Raw genomic sequence first — 26,415 nt, 5'->3', positions numbered from 1 at the left:
AAACTGAACACATGCCCCAGAACTAATGCTAGCTTATGGCTTCTGGTACTACAAGTCTAGTTTGTTCAAGGTAAGCATCTTGTGTTAAACATGATCCAGCAGATGCAGGGTAAGTGCAAGGAAATAAATTTCTGTTAACATCTTTAAAAAATCATTTTAAATTGTATGAATAATAAGGCTATTTCTTTTTTCTTGTGAAGCTGCAGACAGCACAGCTGAACAGTAAGTCCATGGTCTGTTGTACAGATCCAGCTTGAAAGAGACACTGTAGCTCTGCAGACCTGCTGTTGCCTCTCGCACAGGATGGATGGTGTCAGAAGGTGCATAGAGCATCCCGTAGGGCACTGATGGGTCACAGCATGTTTCACACATTCAGCAAAGTGGCAGAAAGAAGATTCTCAAGATCCACTACAAGAAGTAAAATTGTACAGTGATTTATTTTAAATCTAGAAATATTTTACATTTTTACATTAGTGTGCAGTTCATGATGTCTCAAAATACAGAGTGCAGGTACACGTATAAAAGTACAGTGTGGGGCTAACCACAGGTCTCAGTAAAGTTACCTTAACTATTTAAGGCATGGAACCCCCCATCTAATATTTTAAAAAGTCATATTTAATTACATTCAAAAATTATTTTATGCAATGCAGCTAACATTTATTTTTAATTAAATCTGGACTGGTAAAACCACAGATACCCTCATTTCAGTCTGATACAGCTCACTACAAAGCCTGTGATCAGGTTGAAGAGTTTAACCAGTGAAGTCTATGTATTTTCTTATTCTTGAGGGAACTAGCACACATTTATCATGAAACAAGACAGAATAATTTCTTACACAAGGTAGTTCAGGTCCAAGCTGGCAGCAGATGGACAGCCAGGTACATATTTCAGTGCTGCTCAAGCCCTTCCTTTCAGCAGGAGACAAAGCTAACACTGGTTAAAAGCTATCATAGCACCTCTCTATGGATCTCAGGGAGTTCTGTGTGCCTTGGGAATTACGAGAGTAGAGCTGAACTTCAAGCAATATGCTTTAAGTCTACATTCAAAAGCTCATTTGTATAAAAGCAGATTCTGTACACCATTTCAGAAAAACTGGGGAGACAAACATGAGTGAAATAACATTAATGGCATGATTTACTGAGACTGATGTTGTCTATGAACACTGAATACCTAAGGGGGTTCAGCAACCACCTTGAGGTGATTGTGACTGGCAGAATTTGGACAGCACCTACATAGCTGAGCTAGGTTAACCTTACTCAACCTGTTTTACTGCTTTCCACCTTCTTGTCCAGAAACATTCAATACCCCAAAGTGTAATATATCTACAATCATCTTTCTTTAAAAGCATAGAATCAATACAGTTTTTCCAATATACCTGAACAATGTTGTTGTCATAACTATGGATGAAACTGAGAACATGCCTGCAATGTGAGGCAAAAAGCCATAATTTTGAATATCCAGCCCTTAGGCCAACAGTAGCACAGTATTATTTCTAACACTGACTTGAACTAAGATATTCAAGTTCCCACCCCATTTTCTTTTTGAAGAGTCGTTACTGATCCCCACTAATTGCTTAATTGCTTTTCAGCCCTAAATATTAATTAAACAAGCAAATAGTTTTGCTTTCTAACAAGACAGGAATGCACTCTATACTTCAATTTTTGAATACAAAGACGTACTGATTATTAGTTCAGTACCTAGGACAGTTATCTGACAATTTCTTTGTATCTGCTCTATACTTCGAGCTGTCTAACTATGGGTGTGAATTTGTTTCATTAACATTTTAAGAAAGAATATATGCAAGACAGAATGGAAAACAGTAACTACTTTTTCATCCTTCAACATTAGACAGGAGTGAACGACACATCGACATAACTCCAGTGTTTTATATGTAGGAACAAAGAAACACTATGGCTAAAAGAGATATTCACAGTTAAGGTTCTTTGTGCTATCCAAACCCAAACCAGCCAAGATACTACTATTCATTTAGTGTCAGCAACTACCGCCCTACTGCAGATGCACAGCCACGGTAGTTAAACCTTCACAGCCAGAATCGTTTGAGGATGCAGAGATGTTCCCATCTGCTCTGCAGAACACATTAGGATACAGACCTTGCATTTTGTTCCCTTGTTTCAAGTTTTTTAACAATTAAAAATACTCCCCTTTCTTGTGACTTCTCAGTCAGTTACCAGTGTTTTACACATATTTTCACTGCAGTACTGAGCAAATGTAGGACAATAGGCTGGCTAGTGAATTACAATACTCATAACACAGTAGCTACATTCAGCTATTTTAATTCCAGTTAGTTGTCCATTAGCCACAACATGAACCATTTGCAGAGATTAAAAAACCCCACTGTCTTCCAATGTTCAGCACATCAGTCTATATTAGTCAGTATTCTATTATAAAACATGAAAATTTTAGTTGACTTTCAAGCAGCATCTTATAACTAGCTATTTTCACAAAAATATAACCTCTGCCTTTCTATCTCTACAGATCTGTGAAAAAGTGGCTCCAATCAGTCAGTATGTTTTAAAGAAAATACCATAAAAATAATCACGTCTAAAAGTTCAATATAATAGTCATCTTTGATTGGACCTAAAATTACTGTGCAGTCAAATCTGATTTTAAAAGTCTGACTAAAAAGACACAAGGATCGAAATATTTACATTATACACATTTTTCAATTACAGTGCTACTAGAAAGTGGAATGTTTGAGAATTAAAATATTAACTGAATCTTCACGGGGCAGCTCCAGACCAGACCAACATCTTCATTCTATGTATTTTTTGAACAGGAGAGGTTTCTCATTGACATTTTCACTTGTAGGTTATTTTTCTGCCCAATGATCTGTAGAATTATGCTCCTGAACTAGCATCACGTCCCACAAAGTCTTTAAGTTAAGTGTTAAATAACATTCATATTTATAACTATGTGACAGCATGGACTATATATATACACACAAACACACTTTAAATCTTTGTCATAAGGGTGATTCTAAGTTAAAAAAAGGTGGATTTATGTATAAAAGTAGTTGCTAGAAAAAAAAAATCTATCTAAAGCTTTAGAATTTAGTACTGACATGGTCTCCATTTCTAGACCACAGAGAAAGAAAACTTGGACAATCTTTAGATCAGTTAAATTGGCTCACAAGCTGATCAGCGTATTTTTCAGTAATACGCAACTTCAGTGGCAAAGGATGCAGCCACTGAGGTCTAGAGCTCACATGCATTTATACTAGAATTGGGCAGACCTACACAAGATCTGCTTGGAAAGGTAACTAGATTGAAGTCCATTTGCCCCTTGGAACTGCTCTCATCGTAGCCAGGTGGAGGGCACCCACTGGGGTTCTGTGTCAAGCTTATTTATTAACCGAAGTAACTCTTGATATGCCTTATCAAGATCAGAATTCACAATTGCTGTATCAAAGTAGTGGCCATTGTTCTGTTCCATCTCCCTTGTCTTCTCTATGATTTCTCTCAGCTCTTCTGGCTGCAATCAGAAACAGAGAGTTAGTGTAGGTGTGTAAGCCTCTCCCCCACAGTAACAGCAGGGAAAGGGAACAACTCCCATTTTTTTACACAAACTTCATGGTGTTGCTATCGGCTGTTGAAAAGTTTACAGGAACACTCAACCATGATCGATATTTGAAAGGTAAGGGCATTCAAGAAAATCCCGACTGATTGGCTATGAGTGGCAAACAGTAAGTAACTGCCCCAGGCTGAAGCAAATGAGGAAGATCTAGCACTGCTCACTGCACAACACTGATCTCACTGAAGAAGACTGGAGATGGGAGAGAAGGTGTAAAACAAAGTCTGAACAGTGCAGAACAAGAGAGATTCTGCTGGCACTACCAACACCAAAGAGCCAAAGGAGACAGCTGTCACTGGTGACAGTTTTCAATACACAGCAGTGAGAGCCACAGCGAGAGTTACACATTTAAGCTGACCAAATCACCATAACATCAAGTGAATAACATCTGGGAGCTGGAAGGGAATATGTCAAAAGCAAGAATATTGCAGTGTAGATAAATGATACAAAGGCAGAAGTAGAAATGCTTTGATTTCAGAATTTTTCTTACACTTAGATTATAAAAGTGTGTTTATTTTTCTCTTCTGCAACTTATTTTTGTATTGTATAAAGAAATATTCAGGTATAATTTTTGAGTTAATTTTCTAAGGAGGGTATTTCAAAAGGGACTTCAGGCCTCCAGGGTTTTTTCCTTAGTCATTATACACTCTCAATAAAATCAGAACAACATTAGGGCATACATCCAAGAAATACCCTTTTCTTTATCAGGGAAGGGGTTTAACTCAGTAGCATGTACCCAACTGAAATAAATACAACTCCAATACAATTAATCCGAAAGGAAACATGCACAGTGCAACACCAAGAAATGCATTCCATTTTTTTTTTTACAGATTCCTTGACTACACTGCAATAAAAATCCAGAACATACGTAAGATGGAATATTTATATAAAATAAAGTTTCCTTCATTGCATAAACATGAAGGAGGAAACATACCCATTTAAAGACTATGATTATACTTGACTCAGGGGCAGGTGGAGGAAAGGAAAAAAAGAAAACTTCCCCTGTTTTAACACTTGGACTTGAATGGACTTTTAGATCTTGCACACAAGTAATAAAGCACCCTTGCGTCAAGGAGAGCAAAACAACACAGCCATAGAACACAGTGAGTTATGTTTCCTGACAACAGCCGTGCCAGGAATAACTTTGAGTTACACTGGGAAGATTGTTTTTCCTCAGGATGACCTGCATTATGCTCGATTAGCACTTGGAAGATACTGTGGTGGCAAAGGGCTCCCACCCATCGGGGGAGATTTTTGTTAAAAACCTGATGATAAACCTATTCCATTGCCTGAGCAATAAGCACTTGGTATATCATAGCCTGATCAGGAACTTTTCTGAACTTTCAGATGTCCTGGTTTAATCTTTGGCTTTAAAGTGCATTCTGCAGAACTGACTTCTGAGTAACTAAATCTGAACTGCATAAGCTCAGATCTTGGCCATTGACTCTGTTTAAAAATGAAAAGTGAACCCACAGGATCAAGCATTAAAATAATTTTATCTGAAGAGTTTTGGATTTTCAAGTAAATGCTTTTCTAAGGGCAGGTAAGTTCTCAAATGAAAACCAGTAATCCTTTGCTCCATAGAATTACTCCCAGGTTTACTTGCGGACAAAACTTCATTTTCCACAGTTTTGAAATAAAAGGTCATGTTTGAGTACCCAAATGCAGGGACCCCAATGCAAAAACACTGTGCCCCAAGATTACTGAATTAGCAAGGCATTCCCTTGTCTAATACCTCTCACATCCCCTTAAGGCAAAAGCATCCTGAATGAACCCCTCCCTTAGCATGGTCTGCCTACCAACCTGGAGCACAGCTACACTGGTTCACTGCAATGGTAATTGCCAGTACCGTGTCCCAATTCCAAAGAAAGAGCACGTGCATTTGTTCACCAAACCCAGCATGGTTTCAGAAGAAGTGTAAGACACCTTACCTTTGGGTTTTTCCCTTCTTTGGCCAATAAAGCACGTAGTCTCTCTTGTGAAGGTGGTGCAACAAATATAATATATGGCTTCAAGTCAGAGTTACGTAGTGTTTTCAGTGACTGCAAAAATAGGATTTATTAAATATTTAACAATTCCACCCAGGAAAAGGACATTTGGTGATGCATTATTCACATGCTGTAATTGATAATACAGTCTTCAAACACAACAACTGTACAATATATTAACAACAATATAATTCACCATAACAGTATTCAGAGTTCAGACACCATTTCCTATGAAATTTATATTCCAACATTTTTCAGCTTCATGAAACTGAAATAGTTATTTTTGTTCAAGAATATTCTTCATAAGTAAACTGAAGAAACAGATCTTTTGGTATCCAAAAGCAATAAAAAGGTCAGGTACACTGAAGTGAGTGTCTTGCAATGCTAAGGAAAGGTATCAGCTTTGAACAAAGACAGGAGTCTTTAAATAGTACCGTTTACTTGAAAAACTACAGTTTAGCCTTTTCGGTTTTGAAGGTAAGTACAAGGTATCAGACGCACTATTACTGTATGTGTAGCATATTGTTTTGTCAGGTTACATTAATATTGAGAGACAGGAAATGAAGGGCATCAAACTGTTGTTTGATTTTTCCAAAAGGCTCCCTCTCTCTATCTTGGGACAAGCAACTTGTCTCTGAGAAAAATTTTTATAGCCACAGAGTTAGATACGTTTTTAAAGAGTTACGAATTTTCATCTCATGACATGCTTTGCAATACCCATGAGCTATGCTAGTATAGTATCACATGGTCCCTACTTTTGATGACTAATTGATGACTAATCTTCAATACTACCAGATTTTACTGATGTGGCTGAGTTTTAGGGTTTCTTTTGCAGCATCTACAACAGCAGCAGACCTCATACATACATGTATCAGAAAACAGGCTGCATTCTCTGCCTCTTACCATGTTTGACTAAATTTCCAAACTGAGGTATGCAAGCATAGTTTTCCTCTTCATAACCAAAAGTTCACAGCTCAACAGTTTTTCAATACTGTTGACGTGATGTACTTCAGTCCTGAACTGTATCTGGAAACTGCAAAAACATTCCTGAAATGCAATTTCCAAGTATAATCGCAAAAAATTTCCTCTCCATTTTCAAAAACCCCAGAGATCATGGAGTAATTGGAAGATGGAGAGACAAAAATCTTATTTTAATTAATTTTTAAATTTACATGGTTTCCAGATACTTAAAAGCTGATGAAAACTAAGGCCCCATCACCTGCAGCACAGATAAAGATGCGCACATTTGCAAACAAGGAACTGGACAGAGTCAGCTGAGCATCACTGAAAGAAAACTTGGCATAAACATGAATATGGATCTTGAAAACACACTCATTTTATAAACCAGATAGAGCTCTATAGATACTCACAGTAGCTTCTACAATTAAAACATGACAGGCAGGAGCTTTGCCATACCTGGGTGTGGAGATTCAAAAGGCATATCTTGCCCGAGTTGATGACTTGCCGCACAGAGTCTATGCTCGTCCCATAGAGGTTCTTCTCAAACTCTCCGTATTCAATGAACTTCCCTGCAGCTATGTCACTCTCAAATGCCTGTCGGGAGATGAAATGGTAATCCCTGCCAGCTGTTTCAGTCTCTCGCCTACTCCGAGTAGTATCTACAAACAAGGGACAAAAATTAAATCGAGACAGTGATACACGTGTAGAATGGAAGAAAAGAAAGAGTATTTCTCTTAGCAGGCATATTGCTAATAATGCAAAATCCACCCCCTCCAACCCAACATAGGAAAAAGAAATCCGTGTATTTTATTTTCTACAATAAATGTCCCTGGTCAGATTAATTCAAACTTCATTTAGAAGTCTATTTTACATTATCTAGAGGAAAATTAGTAAATTAGTAAATTATGAAAGGAATAGTTTTAACTGTGCAGTTGTGTTCTGAATGTGAAAACAGCTATAAGTTTTTCAACAAATGCATATTGCTAAGTTGTCTGTAAACATAATCTAGGGTACATCAGACATTAAAAATACAATATTCACTGAAATATAAGTGGTTTGGAAGGGCACTAAAGCCATCTAAATTTAAATTTATGGCAGGGCATTTGGTTAAAAATTTTTTGCCCAATACACCAGTTTCTTTTTTGAACTTCTGTAACTCATTCCAATTTTATTCAAACTGATATAAATGCATGTCTTATAATGCCTCTAGAACACTGTGTGTGTAACACTGGATTTGCATTAACTTCTCAAAGCTATTTTTTGCCACACACGAGATCATTTTATTTGTCCTTTTTTTTCAAGAGCTCAATATATCCTGCCCCAAACCCCCAAGCTCCTAATTACTATTTCCAACACAACAGGATTTGTCTGCAGCCAAGGTTTAGAATGAGGAATCTTATCTGCCTGCCACACTTACGAGGCACTGCGGAGGCAAAGCGATCCACTTCATTATTCATCAGTCTCTGCCGCAGCTCATTCTGGCCGCAGTTCTGGGGGCCAATCAGAACTATGGGACGTTTCCTATTTGCTGGCTGATGGTACAGTGACATTTCCTCGTAGGTCAAAATTTCCTCATTGTCATAATCTTGAGAGAGAACAATAAAACAGTCACAACAAACTCTACTGCCAGTTCCATGTATTGCCTGTCATGCAGTATCAGGTTTCAGGCAGTTCCTGACTCTGCCCAGCATCTGAGTCACCAAAGCAACAGAAGCCCAAAGATCATCACGTGCCCAGTAAGATGAGAATTTTTTTCCCTTTTCTTGGGAAAAAAAAATATTTCCACTTACTAGTCATCATATAACTAGTAGCATAAACACAAGAAACAACTTCTTTGCCGAAAAGTAAGTTTTTAATACAAGAGTAACACTTCATACCAAACGGCAGCAACCATCATCCCAATCCCAAAGTACTTTTGTGAAAACGTAGTATAAATAGCCTTAAAATGAAGAAAATTTCCATTTATGAAATTTAACTATGCAGAGTGAGATGATATTAAAAAGCCATAATAAACTGGTTCATCATTGTAAAATTGTGAGTGCTTCTATGCCTAAATACTATCTGGTTTTTCCCTTATCATCTGGTCTTTAATAAAGACACCAAGTGACCCTACAAATCCTTTCACTTCTTCTACATCTTTCACTAAATGCTACAACACAACATAGTATTGCTCTCACACAGAACTTTTACTGCTAGTATTTCTAACATTGTATCCTGAATTTCAGCATTCTTTTCACAAGGCTATTTGCAGATTATTTTATAGTTGTTTATAATTATACAAATTGTGCAAAAGTTATTCCTTACCATCATTTTTATTTGCATTGTATAAAACCTTTTTCCGTTTCTTTTTGTTTTTCTTCGCGCACCAGAGTTTTCCTAACCAAAATAAAAATTATGACAATCAAACACCCATACAACAAAAATCTTCCTGTTCCACCCTCTTGTTGGATCTTTAAAGTGGAGAATTTATTCTGCAGTTTTCAAAAGGTATAATATCCTTTTGTTGATTACAATGCTTTGGTGTGTTAAGCACATGTCAAGGACTTCAACCAAGCCGTGGCAGATAAAATTCTTTACGAAAAAGGGGGCTTTCCAAATTCTCTACATCACCCTAATTACATCACACAGTTGTGAAAAACCCATGTACTTTGCACAATAAAGTGTTAAATTCAGGCTTGTATTTACATGAAGAATTTCAAAGAATCATCCCACTTGTATTACAAAAAAAAAAACCACACCACATGAATTTTCTAAAACTCCACCATGACAAGGTTCCATATAACACTAATTAACACCGCTATAAGAGATTTTTTTTTACTTGGAAAGCAAGCATATATCCCACCTGATTTTTCAGGCTCCTTGTCTTCTTCTATGGTTTGCTTCATTGCTTCTCTTTGTTGCTGAAAACTTTTTCCTTGATGCATTAAAAAAAGCACAAGAGTCATTAACATTTAGAAACCATTTCCATGCTTTTTTGTAATGACTTACTCATTTGACTTTTTCCTAAGCTTTTACATCTCTGAAGGTTCTAATAGAATATAATATATGAAAGAAAATTTAAAAGAGAAATTAAAAATGTAAAAGAGAAACTAAAACTGCTGCAAAACTTGTTTATTACTTCAAAAAATATATTAATCAAGAGAGACTTGCAGACCATTTGTATTATACTAGACAGTTTTGCCTGGAAAAGTGAAACTACAGGGAAGACTACATTTCCCCACTCTGATGATGTGGTTTTCTAATTACTTTTGTATGTCAAATGTGTTCTATTTATATTAAATCTTTTGAACTTCAGCTTAAAATAGATTAGCCTATATTTAAATCAGTGTTTCTCTCAACTTACTCAAGCATCACAAAGTTACAGTGTGATATTCTGTGGAATTTGAAGTCTTTTGTTCACTGTGTTTAACAGAACAGCAGATCTTTAATGAACTAGGCTGCAATACATATTGCAATGCAAAAATTATCAACAGTCTTCAGTGTATGAAAACTCTTTTACCCAAAGGCCCCCAACAGTGAGAAGTCTGACTGTCACAAGTAACTGAAGCCCTTTGCTAAGTGAAAACATGCTGAAAAGTGACCACGAAAAAGGCACTGTATCAAGTAGTTTATTTGGAAAAGGTAAGAAACCTCAGAGCCGTGCCCACCACCAGAGAACAAGCAGGCTGCAGTCCCACATCTCTGCTGCAGCCGGCAGAGGGAACTCTGAATCCGCAGAGTCCCCATGGTGCAGGAATAAAGGAAGAGGAGAGTAGCTCCTGAAAGTTGCAGTGAAAGCAGTAGCTTTACTCTGCATTTACTCTGCATTGTAACTCCATACATTGCAATGCCCAACAGTAGGCTCTGTTGCAAATGGTTCAAAGACACAGATCTATTTAAGGCAATGGATATTTAAGGATGCACAAGTCTTTGAAAACCTGAGTATTGCTCCTGTGGCTATGATAACTAACTTGACTGACTGTCAAGCTTTTTCTAGAGCTTTACTTACCAGGGATAAGGCCTGCCAATGGCTGATTATCTTCATCTCCATCTCTGTAAGCCTGCCACCAGTTTGGATCTTCCTGACTAATCACATGGAGTATGTCTCCCTTTTGAAAAGACAGGCCTAACTCTCGGCAGGGGACATAAGGGTCATCAGAGGGATCGTAGTCAAAATGCGCTTTCACATGTATCTGTAGGAGATCAAATGTAAAACCAGAAGATAAACTTTGAAGTGACTTCTGAAGAATTAAACCTTGTCTTCCTGTGATTGCATTGGAGCAAGGATATATAAAAACTCTAAGCTTCTATAAAATGGAAACTTTATCTAGGCTTGAATTTAACATGCAATCCCCTCCCCCAGCTACTGATTTAAGTTGTCTGCATTCAAAAATTATCAGAGGTATTCTGATTGGCTAAAGTACCTAATAAACACACAAACTGAAACCCATTTGCTGGGCTTTAAGTGACATTTGACTTGTAAAGTATTTTGTCACCAATCATTAATGTCTGGGTATTCTTTCTTCAAACTGTTAAAGCTACCTTTTCCTCCCAAAGCATATTTGCAAGTGTCCACAATCCAAGTTTTTTTAATACATACACACACATATATATACACGCACATACACACACACAAAATATAGAAATTCAGAATAAGAAGCTCAGAACCACAGGAAGTTCTACTTTTACAATGTTTTTCAGAAACTGAGTTAAAATCGTACTAAGAGTTTCAGTTTAAGATCATTAATAATTTTCAACAGTTAATTCAGGTGTTAGTCTGGTACCAATTAAAATCAATTTAAATGGCTAAGTTTTGGGTTTGTTCCACAACATAAAGGACCTGCAGGAGAACTTTTTAAACACTACTGGTAAAACAAGGTATGTATCACCAAGCACGAGAACACCTGTAGAGCTACTTACAACTGTCTCCTTTGCAGGAGGTGGCTTGCTCTGCTGACTGGGAATCAATACGAAGGTCAGGGTACCATGCATGTCAGCCTGAGAGGAAAAATAGACTCTTCATATACAGTATCAAAATAAGGCTTAAGGTTAAGAATTTTAATAAATATTTTAGAAAATGCTTTGAAAATTCCCATTAAAAGTTGTTCCTAACAGTGCATCATCTACCCCTTAGCTAGTTTAAAATAGTACAGATACAGATGCAGTGATTCAGTCAGACTAGAAAGCTAAATGTTGATACTCAGATTTTAAAAGCTTATCTTTTCTGAATATAAACTATTTCTACTTGAAATGGAGCAGCTGCCATTCTGTCAAGCAGAGACTTAGGAGAAATGGATAATAATATTCTCTTATTCTGTTCATAAATACCAACAAGTGGGTCTACGCTGGGATGAAAAAATATATTAAAAAATGTAATTTTTCTAGAATCATTTAAATGGAACAGTGTTTTCAAAGCCAAACATTTCTACTACGATTTTATGCTGTTAACATTAGTAAAGAATACAAAACACTATTTAAAAATTTAGCTAACATACTCAAATCTTGCATATGTAAAGTGTTCAATACCAATACTGTAGTCACCCTTGCCAAGAAAGTAGAATATAATAAATGTCTTGTTTTGTTTACATACTTTCACGTGCAGAATGTGTTTGCACACATAAAAAATATCTCAATAAAGTGCAAGTGACAACCTGTGACAAGGTTTACAGATGTTTCACTTCCTATACACCATTCTATGAAGCATAGCACAACAATTCATCCTGTATAAAACAAGAAAATGCATGTATCTCAAAAGATACAGAACTACGGCTTAAATAAAGTAAATGTAACTTGAACATAACAAGATGAGGCTGCAAGAGAGGAAAATCCATGATTTTCAGTCAGCATGCATAGTTCCAAGAGGAATGTCTGTAATCTCCCAGTGATCATGTGAACAGTCTAGTCTAAAAGTCACGTGTAGTTTATTATCACTAGAGTAGCAAGTAGTGAGGCCAGATTAAGGAGGGAAGACATTTCCTTCTCCTGTGCTTGTTTGAAGTGTTTTGGGGCGTCTGAAGCACTTTAGAACTTCATTTCCACATTACAAAATACAAATGACAACTTACTAAATAATAATAAGTAGTAAATAATAAATAAATTATAAATAAATATTTCTTAATAAAGAATTAAAAGCATTATTTTAAATTAGTTGTATTAAAAATATATTTTAAAAATCCACAAGGTTGTGTTTATTTTGTTTTTAACCTTCAGCAAGTGATTTTCTCTTATGCTAATGTATTGTGGCTTTACATCTTTTGTTTTTTAACCCTATGTTGCAGGTGCTGCTCAGGAGCAGAATAAGCTCTCTGCAGAGAACTAAACTGCCAGACTTGAACTACCTGTTAATCACCTACAAAACACTTTTTTCAGAAGCATAGGACTTAATTAAATATGGCTTTAAAAAAAATACAGATGGAAATGGAGACAATTACAAAACATGATGAATCTCAGATAGTTCTGATTCAAAAAACCCAAGGAAACTCAAGGCTTTTCAGAGAGTTGTAAGCATCTTTCTAACCGGTCTAAAAACAGTAAAACAAAAACCCCTAAACCTCACACATTTCTGCCTCTACTTCCTTCAACTTGATCTCACTGTATGAGATAAATGAAAAATTTTATCAGCAAATTTCAGTAAAAAAGTCCAACTGAAGATGGAAATTTTCCTACAGCTAAACCTAAGTCATTGTCCTGATTCTGCTTCATCTCTAGAGCATAAATCTACTAAATAATTTAAAGATTTACTAAATACGTTTCTCATCCTTTTTTCCCCCCTCCCAAATCCCTACTACATAAGTCCTAGTTGAAATTTACAATGTTTTTGCCAAAGTTATAAATTGACATCCAAAACAATGTCATTTTCATCTGTTTTCACTTTGACAGAATGGTCTTGCCTGCTGCAATTGGATCAAAGATTCAGAGTAGGGTTCCAGATGTCTTGGACACTGATCCAAAGCAGGTACCAGGGAAAAGCATGAAAGAAGTGCAATTGGGCAAGACAAAATACTGATTGTAACTGCCAGCTTCCGACATTCTGTCTCACAGGGCCTTTTTGAAAGTGAGTGCCTCTGCATTTACTAATTTCTGATGGATTTCTTGCCTAGCTGCTTTTAAACTAAAGTATAATTTTGTCATGAATGGTGTAATAAACAAGAAAACATCTATGCAAGTAAACTGCTGGACAATAGGGCCTTTATCAGGAGGGAAGGAGTAACAAGTCTAGTCACGTAAAGGTCCCCTGTGATACAATTTGTGGTGGGTTAAGTCTGGGCAGTAACTTAGGCACTGACCAGCTCCTAATGCACTCTTCTCCCCCAGCAGGATGAGGCAGAGAATTGGAAGATCAAATGCAAGGAAAAAATTTCATGGGTCAAGGTAAAGACAGTCTAATAAGTAAAGTGGAAAAAAGCCCAACCCAACAAGTGATGTAAAGAAATCACTCACCACCCAGATTTTACTGCTCAGCCTGATGTTACTTGGCAAGACACACCACTGCGGGCAGTTTGGGTCAGCTGTCCCAGCTGTGTTCCCTCCCAGCCTCTTGCTCACCCCAGCCTATTTGCAGGCAGGGACAGAGTGAGAAACAGAGGCGGCCTTGACACTGGGCAAGTGCTGTTCAGCAACAGCTAAAACACTGGTGCATTATCAACACTATTTCAGTCTAAACCCAGCCTAAAACACAGCACCATATAAGCTGCTATGAAGAAAACTACCTCCAAACCAGCCACACATCTATTAATTATGGACTGAACCAGAGACAAAGATGACAAATTATGGCTTTTCAGAGCTAAACAAAGTTTTTCTTAGAAATCATCAGAAGTAAGTCTAAAGATAACAGCTTGATACTTCTACATTTGTAGCCTTCCTTTTTGCAATAACTTCCATCATACTTGTCAGTATACTCCTATGCATCAGAAAGAAAACTTGAAATGCCCTCCACATATGAACACCAGCTACCAGAATGGAAATAGTTTTGAAACTAAATGTGAGTAAAATGGCAAGCAGAGTCAACAGGCTTCAGACTTATGAAATGAGTATTTATTGCAGAGCAAACAAGAAGTGTTTCAACTCACCAGCAAGTCAAAAACTTCATTAACATCTTTTCCACGGATCTCAATGCCATTGATCTCCAGAACTTCATCCCCTTCGTGTAACAGCCCACTCTTCTCTGCAGCACCTCCTTTGACTATTCGACTGATGATAACAGAATCCATTTCATTGCGAACAGTAGCACCCTGTGTAGTAGCAACACATTCTGAATTTATTACATATATGAAACTCAAAGCCATCTATTGTATATATTCCAAGCCAATGGAAAAACCATGCTGAAAGAGAATGCAAGTAACAGCCTGGATGCATACACACAATGCTCCAGTTCAAAAAACCCACTGTTTAACTCCTTCAACCTACATTAAAGAGTGAAGAATTTAATGGCTCCACACCATAAGATTATTTTTTTAGAAACACAGTCCTAAGGAAACTTTTATTTGAAAGATGCAAATAGCAGATAACTGCTAAACAAACCCCAAAACCAGAAACCAGACAACTAAAAAAACCAACACCTCATTGACACAAGACTTATTTAAGCTCCCTTGCAGCAGTCTTGGGATAGTGACTCTTGCCAAGAAGATCTGTCAAAACCCAAGCTGACAGAAGTTGTACGGATTTTACGTGGTGGTATGGCTACTGCCCAATTCAAGTTTAACACAAGTTTACTGTCTATGACTGCTTCCCATTTTGGAGGGAGGGAGAGTGTTTACAAGTTAAACATTACCTTTGCATTTGAATTCCAAATGTTTCATAGCAATCTGGAAAGGGCAAAAAGCCTTACTTCCTTTACATATAACTGAGTAAGCACCAGTACTTACCAGCGGAATATCCCGAGCTTTCTCAATGCGAACTATTTTAACCGTCTCCCCTGCATACACGCCAACATTCTCATAAATCTTTTCATCTGTCATAGGCTCTGGTTGCATTTCTTGTTCTGCAACCTTATCATGAGCCAGTAGAAGTGCCTAGTGTTAAACAAAATCAGCTCAGTTACAGAAAACATCACACTCGATACGCATACAAACCAGTAGATGATATTCTGCAATTTCAACAGTCTCTGCAGGTCATAGAACACTGCGAACTGACTCAAGCAATAAAAAAAATTATTTATCACAGCTACGTAGCACCTACTCTTTTTCAAAACTTTCAGACTGGAAAATAATAAAAAAGCAATTTTGAACACAACTGTAACTGTACTTCTATCTTATCTGTACTAAAAACCCAGACACTGGTTTACTATGTACATATCTGCAGACTCAGAATAAGTTTTGCAGTGAAAACTACTTTTACATCACCACCCCAGAACAAAATTTCCTTCATGCACCCTATGGTAAGCAGGAAACAATTGCAAAGGTAAAAACAGGTAAGCAAAGCAGCTCATGTGTTGCCCTGTTCCCACTGACCTACTGCTACATTGTTTCTGTGCAAATTACCCTGTAATACATATAGACCATAGCAAAGGCTGAATACAACCACACACTACACTTCATTAAAAAGTTCCATTAGTTTCTGGAAATTGCAAATTCCTTATCCTAGGAAAATGAGGGTTGAGGAATAAAATTCATCCTTGCCCAGTCAGCCCAAGGCAAAAAGCAAGTTACGCTGAAAACAGCATCAAGAAATAGATCCATTAGATTAGAAGTTTCATTTTACCTGCATGTGAGGGGCACTCAGCAAAGCATTAAGCTCCTGTCCATCCTTGTGGTGGCTGGGTTTCAAAACACTCTGTACCTAAAAAGAAATCAAGCAGTAAAACTCTTTATCTAGCCAGTGATTTATCAATCCTCCCTCTCCTACTCAAGCACAACCCCCTACTTGCAATTATTCATTTTACTGAAAGTAAAGTATATCCATGTAGTTGTTGCACTATTGCTGATTGATTAGTCAGGGGCACATTAGGAAAACACACGAGACCACAGGACTAACCCCAGCACATCTTGCCTCAGTAATAATCTACCAAATTTAAGTTGGTATCCAATACCTTACACAGATTTGTCAATACCAGAGATCGGCAACGAGCTCAGATATCACAAAACGCATACAAAAAAACTTGAACTCTAGAAAGTTAGTGATTGCATGTCAGTGAAATCAGTCACAATGAAGTGTATTATGAGAATATGGTGGGCTTTTGAACTAGAGTAATTTCTTATTAACGTGACTAGCCTTCCTCTTCCTTAAAAGCAGATTATCATATTCTTATTACGGAAACTATTTCCACCAACAGCGAGGCCAAAGATTCTGAGACAGCTTTTGAAATGCATCCTAGAGCTCCTGTCTCCAAAACGCCCCTCCCTGAAAACCTGGTTTCTCTGGCTGGTTCCAAAATAATCCACACTAACACAAGCCTAGTTTTTACTCAAGCAGCTTCAGTTGCCAAAATAGGTTTTCCTTCTCGTATAGTTACCAAACAAGCCTTGCCATCATCTCTTGCAAATACTGGTATGCTCATACAGAGAGCCAAGAGCAGGGAAGTCCTCTCACATAAAGGTGAGGCTGAAGATACTTTCCAAAGCCATTTATCCTCTGGCCTAATCTGACCAAAAGCACACAAGTCCAACAGCACAAATGAATCCAAAGACATCAAGAGTAGATTATACAAATCGTAGCAGCAGCTTTCAGAGAAATAGAAAACATTTTTTTCAAGAGCTTTTGACTCTTACAGATGAGGTAATTTGACATCAGAGAATCAAGAGACCAAAAGTTTCAAAGAAAAAATAATTCACCTTTTTGTATGATCTAACAGTATCTGAAGATCTGAAAAGCCTCTATACTAGGAGCAATTTTCTACAGAAACACTAACAACTATCTTGGATGCTACCAGATAACAGCACTGAAAACTTCCAAGCCGAGATAATTTGAAATTCTAGGACAAGCCACAAAATGAGCTGTTTCCATGGAGCAAGATCCTCATGTTGCCAAACAAAGTGTCACACGGAACACATTCCTGCACTTTGCAATAAACCTGGCACAACCTCCAAAAGCCTTCCTTCTGACATCCCTAGAACATGCCTCATGGTGAGCAAATATAGTATAGCTTAAAATGGTCAAAGAAGCCAGATTTAAATAATTTTTTTAACTGGTTTCTTCAAAATCATAGAGAACAGAAATAGTTCAGCTTCACAAAGTCCTGACTTCAGTCATATCTCTGAATTAGACAGAAAGCTATTACACCTGGCTTAAACTCAATTTTAGGATGTCACACAGCAAACAGAACACAGCAAAAGACGTATTTCACTGACAAGTTTTCCTCTATTTTCAAAGAAAAGATTCTTTTATACAAAAGACTTTCTCATAGAGGTTTATTTAAGTTCTAACTTTCAAGGGACCCCAAATTCCCTTCTTGAAGAAGCAATGAGAAGCCTTAAAGCCTTATTTATCAAATCTTTATGATCTTTTTACAGGAAAACCTACTCAGAAAGCAACTTGGAAGTCTTGCAAGGAACACAACCATCTGAATACAAGGTCAGAGGTTGGGGATTTGACAGTGGAAAAGAAAGCAATCTGGTTCAACCAGTTATTCTGTGTGCAGTAAACATCCTTTATTTAACTTGAATTTCTGCTTTGAATAATTTGATTATTCAAAATTTAAAATCCCCCCCTCTTTAAGAAAAAAGATACATCTCTCATTTGTTTATTTAATGAAGCTCTAGGAAAGCTTCAGGCTGCCCTATACACCACTTATTACATCAGTAGTGCTGCATGTTACAGTCCTTTGTAACTCATGGTAATGAATCCCACAGCTTTTTCAGACTAAGAAATTTGAAGAAGCCTGTCATTCCAGAAGTGACACACTACATATAGAATACGCAATCCACACTGAGAGCGTGGCAATAACTGTATTTTCTTAACTCTCCAGACTAGTTTTTATTGTTAATCATGCTAACTTTAGCTCAAGAACCCCCCCAGAAGCTATCAATTTGGTTTCATTCCACACACCACAATTTGTAGGCATGTATGATAGAGGCATGTGCCGGAGTGATATTAAACATTCAGAAATTAACTGCACCTACAGAATTCTGTTGTTGGTTACTGGCAGGTGAGCAGGACTGTCAGACTGAACATACATACACATTCTAGTGCACTTACACCAGAAGTTATGAACTTCCAGTGCATCCCCTCAACAGTACTGAACAGGTTTATTTGTCTGATTTTGCAGAAGCAAACAGTAGCAAGTCCAAAACATTTAGGAACATAATTATATAAATTGAGCCTATTAAATATATTTAATAGCAAGAACGTCTTTGAGGTATTTGGTATGTGCTGTTAGAGGCCAAGTTATAAATTGTCTTGAATGCTGCATCCAATATTCTTACAAGGTCAAGATTCAGACCACGTTGCCATAATCCTTGCCCTCATCTTGGTCAAGTTAAAATGGATTTAAAATCAATTTAATTACACTTGATGTTTACTGGCTATTTTTATTTGAGACTTGGAGTACACCCCATTACATGAAGATAAGCTTTCTCAAATTCCTTAAGCTCAAGTGCTTCGTTCCACCTTTTTAATTCAATTGAAGTTTCTTAAAAAGAAAAGAAAAATCTTCAGTTGTTAAGTGTCTGGTTATCAGAATTAATGGGAAAAGTTAACTGTACATGTACACAACCGATTTTAAGAATTTCCTAAAGAGGACTGGAAAATTTTAAAAAACGAAATAATATTAGTTATTACTTCTTTAAAAGGGAGACTGTTTCATGTTGCATTGTGAAGTTGTGTTGTAAAATGCCTTTTCCTGTTAGAGATGTTCTCTTCCACAGTATAAAGCCTCAAACAAAACACGTCTGTAGCTTTAAACTGGGGCACACACTCCAAATAGTTTCAGAGTTACACACTGTTGCTCATGACCTGTGCACTGAAATACGCACACCAGCACTACCTGCTATTTAAAATTAATGTTATGCATGTGTCTGCTATTTTTCTTTCTTGTGATGTCTTCTGGCTTTTATCATCGAGATGCTATCAGTATCTTAAATCCAGGCTTTTGTAAGTGTCTTTTCAAAAACACCCTGAAGCAAGTAAATGAGCTGCTTTTTGGGGGAGTTTCCCATGCCTATGCTTAGAGGCAGAAAAAGCAAAAGACAACCAAAAATGAGAGTACAAGAAAAAACTTGGGCATGCAAGATAAACACGTTGTCAAGATTAAAAAATACCCCACACCAACAACAAACCCTAAAAACCAAAACAAAAACATGACCAACTTTTCTAAAGCAGAATTAATTTCCTCCCATACTGCTACCATAACAAATACAGAAACCTTTCCAAAATGAATAAAAGATCTGAAAACCAAGCATAAGATCTTCTATTCAGGCAAGACAAGGAAGTAGAGAGTGATGTGAATGGAGGCCTCAAGGTATCCTCTCGAGATGCTTCTATCAGACACAGAAATATATGTCCTGAATTTCCAGCTCTATCATGTCAGGATGTTATTTAACATATTGCAAAATACAAGTCACTTAAGTACACAAGAAGCTGAATCACTGAGAAACTAGATTACATCTGAAAATGGGAACAGACATTTGCAATATATTGAGTTTTCAGGAATTTCAAGGCTGGGGATGGGAGAGTCAAAATGAGTGCAGTGATATGTTTGTCTTTCATGTAATAGTCTCATGGCTAATGATCAAATTGTGTTGGTTTAAAAATTCTGGATTAATGAAATCTTTTCTTTTTGTTTAACCTTCTTCATGGACTGGTAAGAGACAGAAAACTGGCTTTGCACCACCTTCTGATTTTAGGATTTACCAAATCACCTGAAAAAAAGAGAAGAACATGTTGGGAAGGTAAGGGGCAGCAAAAAATGGGGAGAAATGTGAAAGTGTGGAAATAGACCTAGAGTTTTCCTAGGCATATTTTCTTATTGGAAATTTCTATTATTTCTATTTCTATTAAGTAGCAAATAAAAGGTCATCATATTCATGAAGGGAAAGAAGCAGCTTTCTTAAGGGTTACATCTGTAATACCCTGTATTATAAAAAGAGGTTCAAAGATTCTGGCTTGTATCTGAATGAAATCCTAAACTAGGCCTATATGAAGTGGATGTTTGAGGGACTGGTTTACCAAGAGAAGGTAAATGAAAAGGGTCCTTCAGACTCACAGACACGGAAGAAACCTAGCAAGGATTTGGAAGCAGGCTACAGACTGATGAATAAGCAAGCTAGAAGGAAGCCTACATGTACTGCAAACATATGATTACAGTGGGTGGATTAAAAGTTTTCACAGATTCACAAAATATTCTTAAGTACTTCCAACCTGCTTTTGGCACAGTCTTACCGACAAACCTAAACAGGAAAATCCTAAGCTGAAGTTTAATCAGCACCTGCACCTTTAGACAGTGTTTAAATGATGTCCCTCAAGAGTCAGTAATTTCTTCTGCAAAAGAACTTCACGCTTTCTACAATGCTGCTGGCTTACAAGGTTAAAGTCAGTAAAAGAAAGGAGAGTGGAAAAAGCTGTTGAAAAAAAATGCTTCTGGGAGAAAGAAAACCAGATACTAAACCAAATGAACCAACCAACCCAAAAACCCCACCAACACCCACCACCTGCTGCCATACTGGAATACTCCAACCCATATACCTGAGCCAGTTTGGTTTGCTGGGTGCCTTTACTCAGCCTCTGGATCTGGCTTTGCTGAACACTACAGTGCTAGGCTTGCACTGATGTTGGTATTCAAGCTACCTAAGTCAAAGCTAACAAACATAGATTGGTCTAAGATGTAGCCACACTTCACTACATACTCGTACCAGGCCAAGGAAAATTGTGACAAACGTTACTGAGAGACCCCTCAAAATATTTTAACAATTTCTGAAAAATGTATCAGATCTTATGAAAGAGCTGTCATCTGTCAGACAAAAAGAAGTTTAATCACAGCAGTAATTAAAACATTTAAATTAAGTATTAAGGGATCTGTTGCTCAGTTTAAAGCAAAATGCTTGTTTCCAGTATGTTTGTATTTTCAGAGATGCCTCCCAATCTAAGAACCCTGGTTCAACTCAGTGGAAAGTCACAAAAAGAGAGAACTGTAACTCAATTCCTGAATACTTGAAATAAAGAATACCAACGGAAACCGAGTTAGATTGTCACAACCACTCCCTTTTCCTATGTTTAAACACAGTACCTTCTCTGTTACATATCTATCCATGCTGAAGAGGGAGTTCCTACCCCCAAAATATTTTTCTGGTTACTGTTTGCTATATCCGGTTTTTCCAGATTTCCAATCAGTGACTATTATAACCCTTTCATATTCAACATTCAGTCACTCCGACAAGCTTGACAAGTACATATTTCAACAGTAGCTATGATTACAGGTTTCATGTATATCCCAGGGATGCATACTGTACATACCTCTTGTGCTAGTTCTTGTGCATTGGAGCTGAGAGGATATGGAGGGCTGGCTTTGTTCATATGCACTGTAACAGCATTGTGGATCTTAAATGCATTCTGAAAATCGGTATTTTGAACAAGCTGTAAAATGAGCGAGATATCCTCTTGACTCTGAGGGTCTACCAAAACGTGCTGGATATGCTTAAGAGAATTTAACAGTTCTTCAACTTCTAGGTAAGAAATAACAAAATACAAATAAGATATAAGTTAACAAGAATGGTAATTAAGTAATATTTAGAGTTATACAAAAATTTTTTGCTGTTCAGTTTTTAAACCAGCAGTGATATATGCAAGTTTATTAGTTATCCATTATTCCAACTTTTTTGTAGCAGAATGTAACTGAATAAAAAGAGGAAAAAAAAAAAAAAAAGAAAAAAAAAAGTCCCCAAGTCAGTAAGAGCAGTAAGGTTTTACTGCTAAGCTCATCTTGATGCACTGAATATTCACTGATACCTTGGTTCACCTTTCTGTGTGCATCTACCAGATATGGTAGGTATCTGTGTATCTCAACTATATATTGCTTATTTATGGAATGAATGTTTGATAAGTAAATTACACTCAATTTATAAACATAAAATTATGCTCAGTCTTAGCACATTAAAATAAAAAGGATGAAAAAATATAATCTATAAACATCTATGAGTTTTGAAAGTTATCTACAGCAAAGAGAAGTCCACATCTTTTACCTACAAGAATATGAGTTCTGCTTGGGCAGTAAAATGTTTTAACATATTTTAATAACCAGTTTCCATATGTTTGCAGAATACTATGTGTCACATTCCTGAGTTTCAAGAACTGATCTGATGCTTTTACAAGTGCTTCTCAAAGACTTTTACATTATTTTAAACCAAACCAAATTTCTGCTAAATAGGCCACTTCTCAAAATTAAGTACTTGAGAAACCACCTAAAACAAGGAATATGAATCAAACACAGGTAAGAAATTCTGAAGCAGACAAAAATAAAAAAAAAGCATGTATTGAGCCTGAAAGAATGTATATGTTTTCACACACTGTATGAAAAAATCAGTTCAGCCACAAGAAGCTGGTCAGCAATCTTATATTTTAATAAATTCAAGTAAGCTAGAACTTTTGAACCCTGGTATTTAAAAAAAAACAACAACAATGAAACCCCCAAATTTTAAAACTGTCAGTTGATGGTCAATCTTCTTTACTGATACCAAATTATCCCTTTGAGAATAATTTTTAAGTTTTAGCAACCTTCATTGATTCATTATGAGCTAATAATATTAGGAACACTATCAGGACATCAGCTAAGTTGCACTTTTTACATGAAAAATCACAGTAGATACCAATCACTAAGACGGATACGTCTGTCAAGAAGTTTCCCGTAGGTATTTTTAACCACAAACTCATCAGTACACTGAACACAAGCCTAGACTCAAAATTTTTGAGCACAACATAAAAAAAAGGTTGATAAATGGGCACATGAAAACCATAAAGCCTAATAAAATAAGCACTTCAAACAAGTTTAATTGTTTTAAATTTGGATAAACCATACCTATTTACAAGCTGTCAAGTCTGAGTTTGCAAGTTAGTCTTCTGTATTATAAAAGGAAACAAACAAGCCAGGGCTACTACTCTTGTATTTTACTGTCTGCAGGACAATAAAAAAAAGTAATAAAAACCCCTCCAAAGCCATTTCACACATGCTAAAATCATCCTACCCACCAAAGGTCAAGGGCTTCTTCCTGTAACCACCAGAGAAACAAAGGGCAGTAGAACAAAAGCTGCACAGAAAGCTTGGATACTGGCTGTGCAGGATATTCCACTGGTGCTACAGCTCACAACACTAATTAAGGTAGCCAATGTCTCACTAGGAAACTGTATACAGAATATACTGCTTATCACACTGGGAGAAATGCCATTTGGAGAGAAGGCTAAAGAACACTCCACAAGTGAGAATATTTGCTAAATAGGACATTGGCAGCTGGCAAAATTCTCATCTAATGGAGAATGTAGAGTAGTGAAGTATCTCTTCAACTCATTCTCACAAGTCTGAGGAAGTGCACTGTTTTCAAGCACAAAGAAAAAAAAAAAGTGAGTAAAACAGATGTTATTGCACAGCTCCTACTGACACCTGCCTGGTTAAAAAACATACCAACTCAAAGTTCTGCTATTTGTTACGGTTACTGGATTCAAAAAGCAGTGAGATGTTAGAGAAGAACCTCGCTCCTTTTATCTCTTGCTATGCTTTATTTTAGTCCATTGTTTCTGAACTCTCTCTTACACATCTGAAAATTCAAATACATACACATATATACACACGCAATTCTAATACATGTTGCATGTAAGATATAAATTCATACAGAAAGACAGACATCTTACTCTGTATCTATAAAAAGACATCCTGTTCCTAGATGTCTTTACATATTCTCTTTTCAGCCCTTTGCTAGTTCCTTCTGTGTTGCCCTTTCTTACAAACTACCACGGTACTCTCTTCCCTGTACAATTCCCTTCTACACTGAGGCTTCATCTGCTAGATGCCAGAGCTTTATACCAAGTGACTTCCCCCCACCATGAAACAGCAAACAAATACCCACCTCAACACAATTATAAAAGAGAAATAATATTTGAAAGGAGTGAAATGAAATATTCCTCAAAAGGTAACACTCCATTTCCTAGTCACTTGTTTAATAAAAAACCATACACACAAAACCACATACAAATCTGGCTTTATGCATGCCTAATTCTCTTTAGGTTCCTGCTTCTAAAGTCTAAGTCACAGATAACATTTCGGTGCAGGGTTTGGTTTTCTTTTTTTGTTGGTTTTGGTCGTTTTAAAGTAACAATAATTTTAAAAAGCATCAGGTAACAAAAGACTCCATCTCCAGATATATCCGATTAATAGGGTTGTCTTGAAGAAAAAAAAGTTCAGTAAGACCAACATCTGCATTTACTCACAGAAAAGTCAGGGTTCTTTTGCAGACCAAGTCCATTTTTTAATTGCAGATCAATTAGCAATCAAATACTGGGTTTTGTCAAGTCGTCTTTTACAAGAAGCGCTGCAGCCTTTTTCCATTAGACTATGAAATGGCTGGAATGTGACTGAGCGCTGTGAGATATACACATTAATCAAAAGACTGCCAGGGCAAAAGTATGCAACTGCAGGGGAGGACCTGCAGTCACAGCTTAACATGTTATATTAGAAAATGAAGAAAAGAAAATAGATGGTTTTTATCACCTTAAACAAAAAGTTAAGAAGAGCAAACTTAAGAAGATAGGCTTTATTTTATGTCAGCACCAATGTCTTGATTCCTAAACTTTTCTGCAGAGTAATCTATGTGCTGGTACTAGCACTTTAATGCTTCAAATATAACTTGAATCACATGGCTAGGAAAAGTAGTTTTGGATAAAGCAGTATTTCAGAAAGTTTATTTATAACATATTCATAAATAAGTTTTGGCCAAGGCATAAAAGCAAAAAATAGGTGGCTTTAAAAAAAAAAAAAAAAATCATCACTGTAGCCAGAATGGGCTTACTTCAGAGAAAGGCTTACTTCCATGAAATGTCAGTTACTCATTTAACTAAATTAGCTGAATGAACTGTAGCAAACAGAAAAAGTCTGTTTTTTACAGAAGCATAGTGCTATGAAAAAGCCAGTAAATACTTACATGCACATGTAGCTAGGTGCAGAGAATATTATTTCCATTATTTCCTTTTAAACAGCTGTCTAAATCATATACTGCTTTGTTAACAAGCATGCCCTTTAAAAATCTTTTGGTTAAGTGTCCTGTTTTATTTTTATACATAAATTCCAATTTCTTTAATCTAGTCTGCTTTCTTTTATGATGATAAAAACATCAAAGACTTGGCAAGGATCTGCCAAATTAGACATTGGCACTTACAAAACACTTTCCAAATTAAAAATACAGACACATAGGTCAATATTCTTAAAAGATGTATCTTCAGGAGAAGCTCTATGGATTAACACACATACACACAATAGCAAAATTAAAATCAGTATTTTAAAAAATACCAAAGAAGGATAGTTGAACATCTCTGTAATTCACTAGCACCTGTTCAAGTTTATTTGGGGTTTTCCTAACTAATCTCAGAGGTTTGTGAATATGACTAACCACTCTAACCTGGACAGTCAAAGTGGAAAGAGGGAAAGAGCCAGATGCAGTGTTAAAAATGTTAGAAAGATAACCCAGAAACTGGAAAAAGGACATGCTCAAGAGTAGAAGAAAATTTTGTACGAGTTCAAGCTACTGCAGAAGCACTTCACTAAATTTAAATTTTAACTCAGTTTTTGACAACACTAGTGAGTGAACACAGATTCTTTAGGGACTATATAGGTTAAAAACCCACAGTATTTTATTTAGAACTATTTTTCCTATGTTTACAATAATTCAACATCATAGTTGAGTATAATCAAAACCTACTCTTAATCACAGAATCACATAGTGGGTAAGGTTGGAAGGGACCACAATGGGTCATCTCATCCAACCTC

At 36.6% G+C, this 26,415-nt stretch overlaps 1 protein-coding gene across 2 annotated transcripts in view; it reads right to left on the bottom strand.

The window, feature by feature from the left end:
* Positions 1-418: 418 nt before the first annotated feature.
* The window catches only part of PALS1 (protein associated with LIN7 1, MAGUK family member), a 56,201-nt gene continuing 30,204 nt past the window's right edge, over positions 419-26,415 (bottom strand). For both annotated transcript variants that reach the window (XM_039552250.1, XM_010390896.4), the window contains exons 3-14: positions 21,903-22,111; positions 16,218-16,295; positions 15,383-15,529; positions 14,588-14,749; positions 11,439-11,516; positions 10,528-10,711; positions 9,382-9,453; positions 8,844-8,915; positions 7,957-8,124; positions 6,996-7,198; positions 5,523-5,633; positions 419-3,492 (exon numbers count right to left, since the gene is read on the bottom strand). In XM_039552250.1, the coding sequence (XP_039408184.1) occupies positions 3,316-3,492; positions 5,523-5,633; positions 6,996-7,198; positions 7,957-8,124; positions 8,844-8,915; positions 9,382-9,453; positions 10,528-10,711; positions 11,439-11,516; positions 14,588-14,749; positions 15,383-15,529; positions 16,218-16,295; positions 21,903-22,111 (1,661 nt within the window). In that variant the 3' untranslated portion in view covers positions 419-3,315. The remainder of the gene's footprint in view (positions 3,493-5,522; positions 5,634-6,995; positions 7,199-7,956; positions 8,125-8,843; positions 8,916-9,381; positions 9,454-10,527; positions 10,712-11,438; positions 11,517-14,587; positions 14,750-15,382; positions 15,530-16,217; positions 16,296-21,902; positions 22,112-26,415) is intronic.

Source organism: Corvus cornix, chromosome 5 (assembly GCF_000738735.6).
Source record: "Corvus cornix cornix isolate S_Up_H32 chromosome 5, ASM73873v5, whole genome shotgun sequence".
In the NCBI taxonomy this organism is placed as follows: Eukaryota; Metazoa; Chordata; class Aves; order Passeriformes; family Corvidae; genus Corvus; species Corvus cornix.
This window is presented reverse-complemented; position numbering and strand designations above follow the sequence as displayed.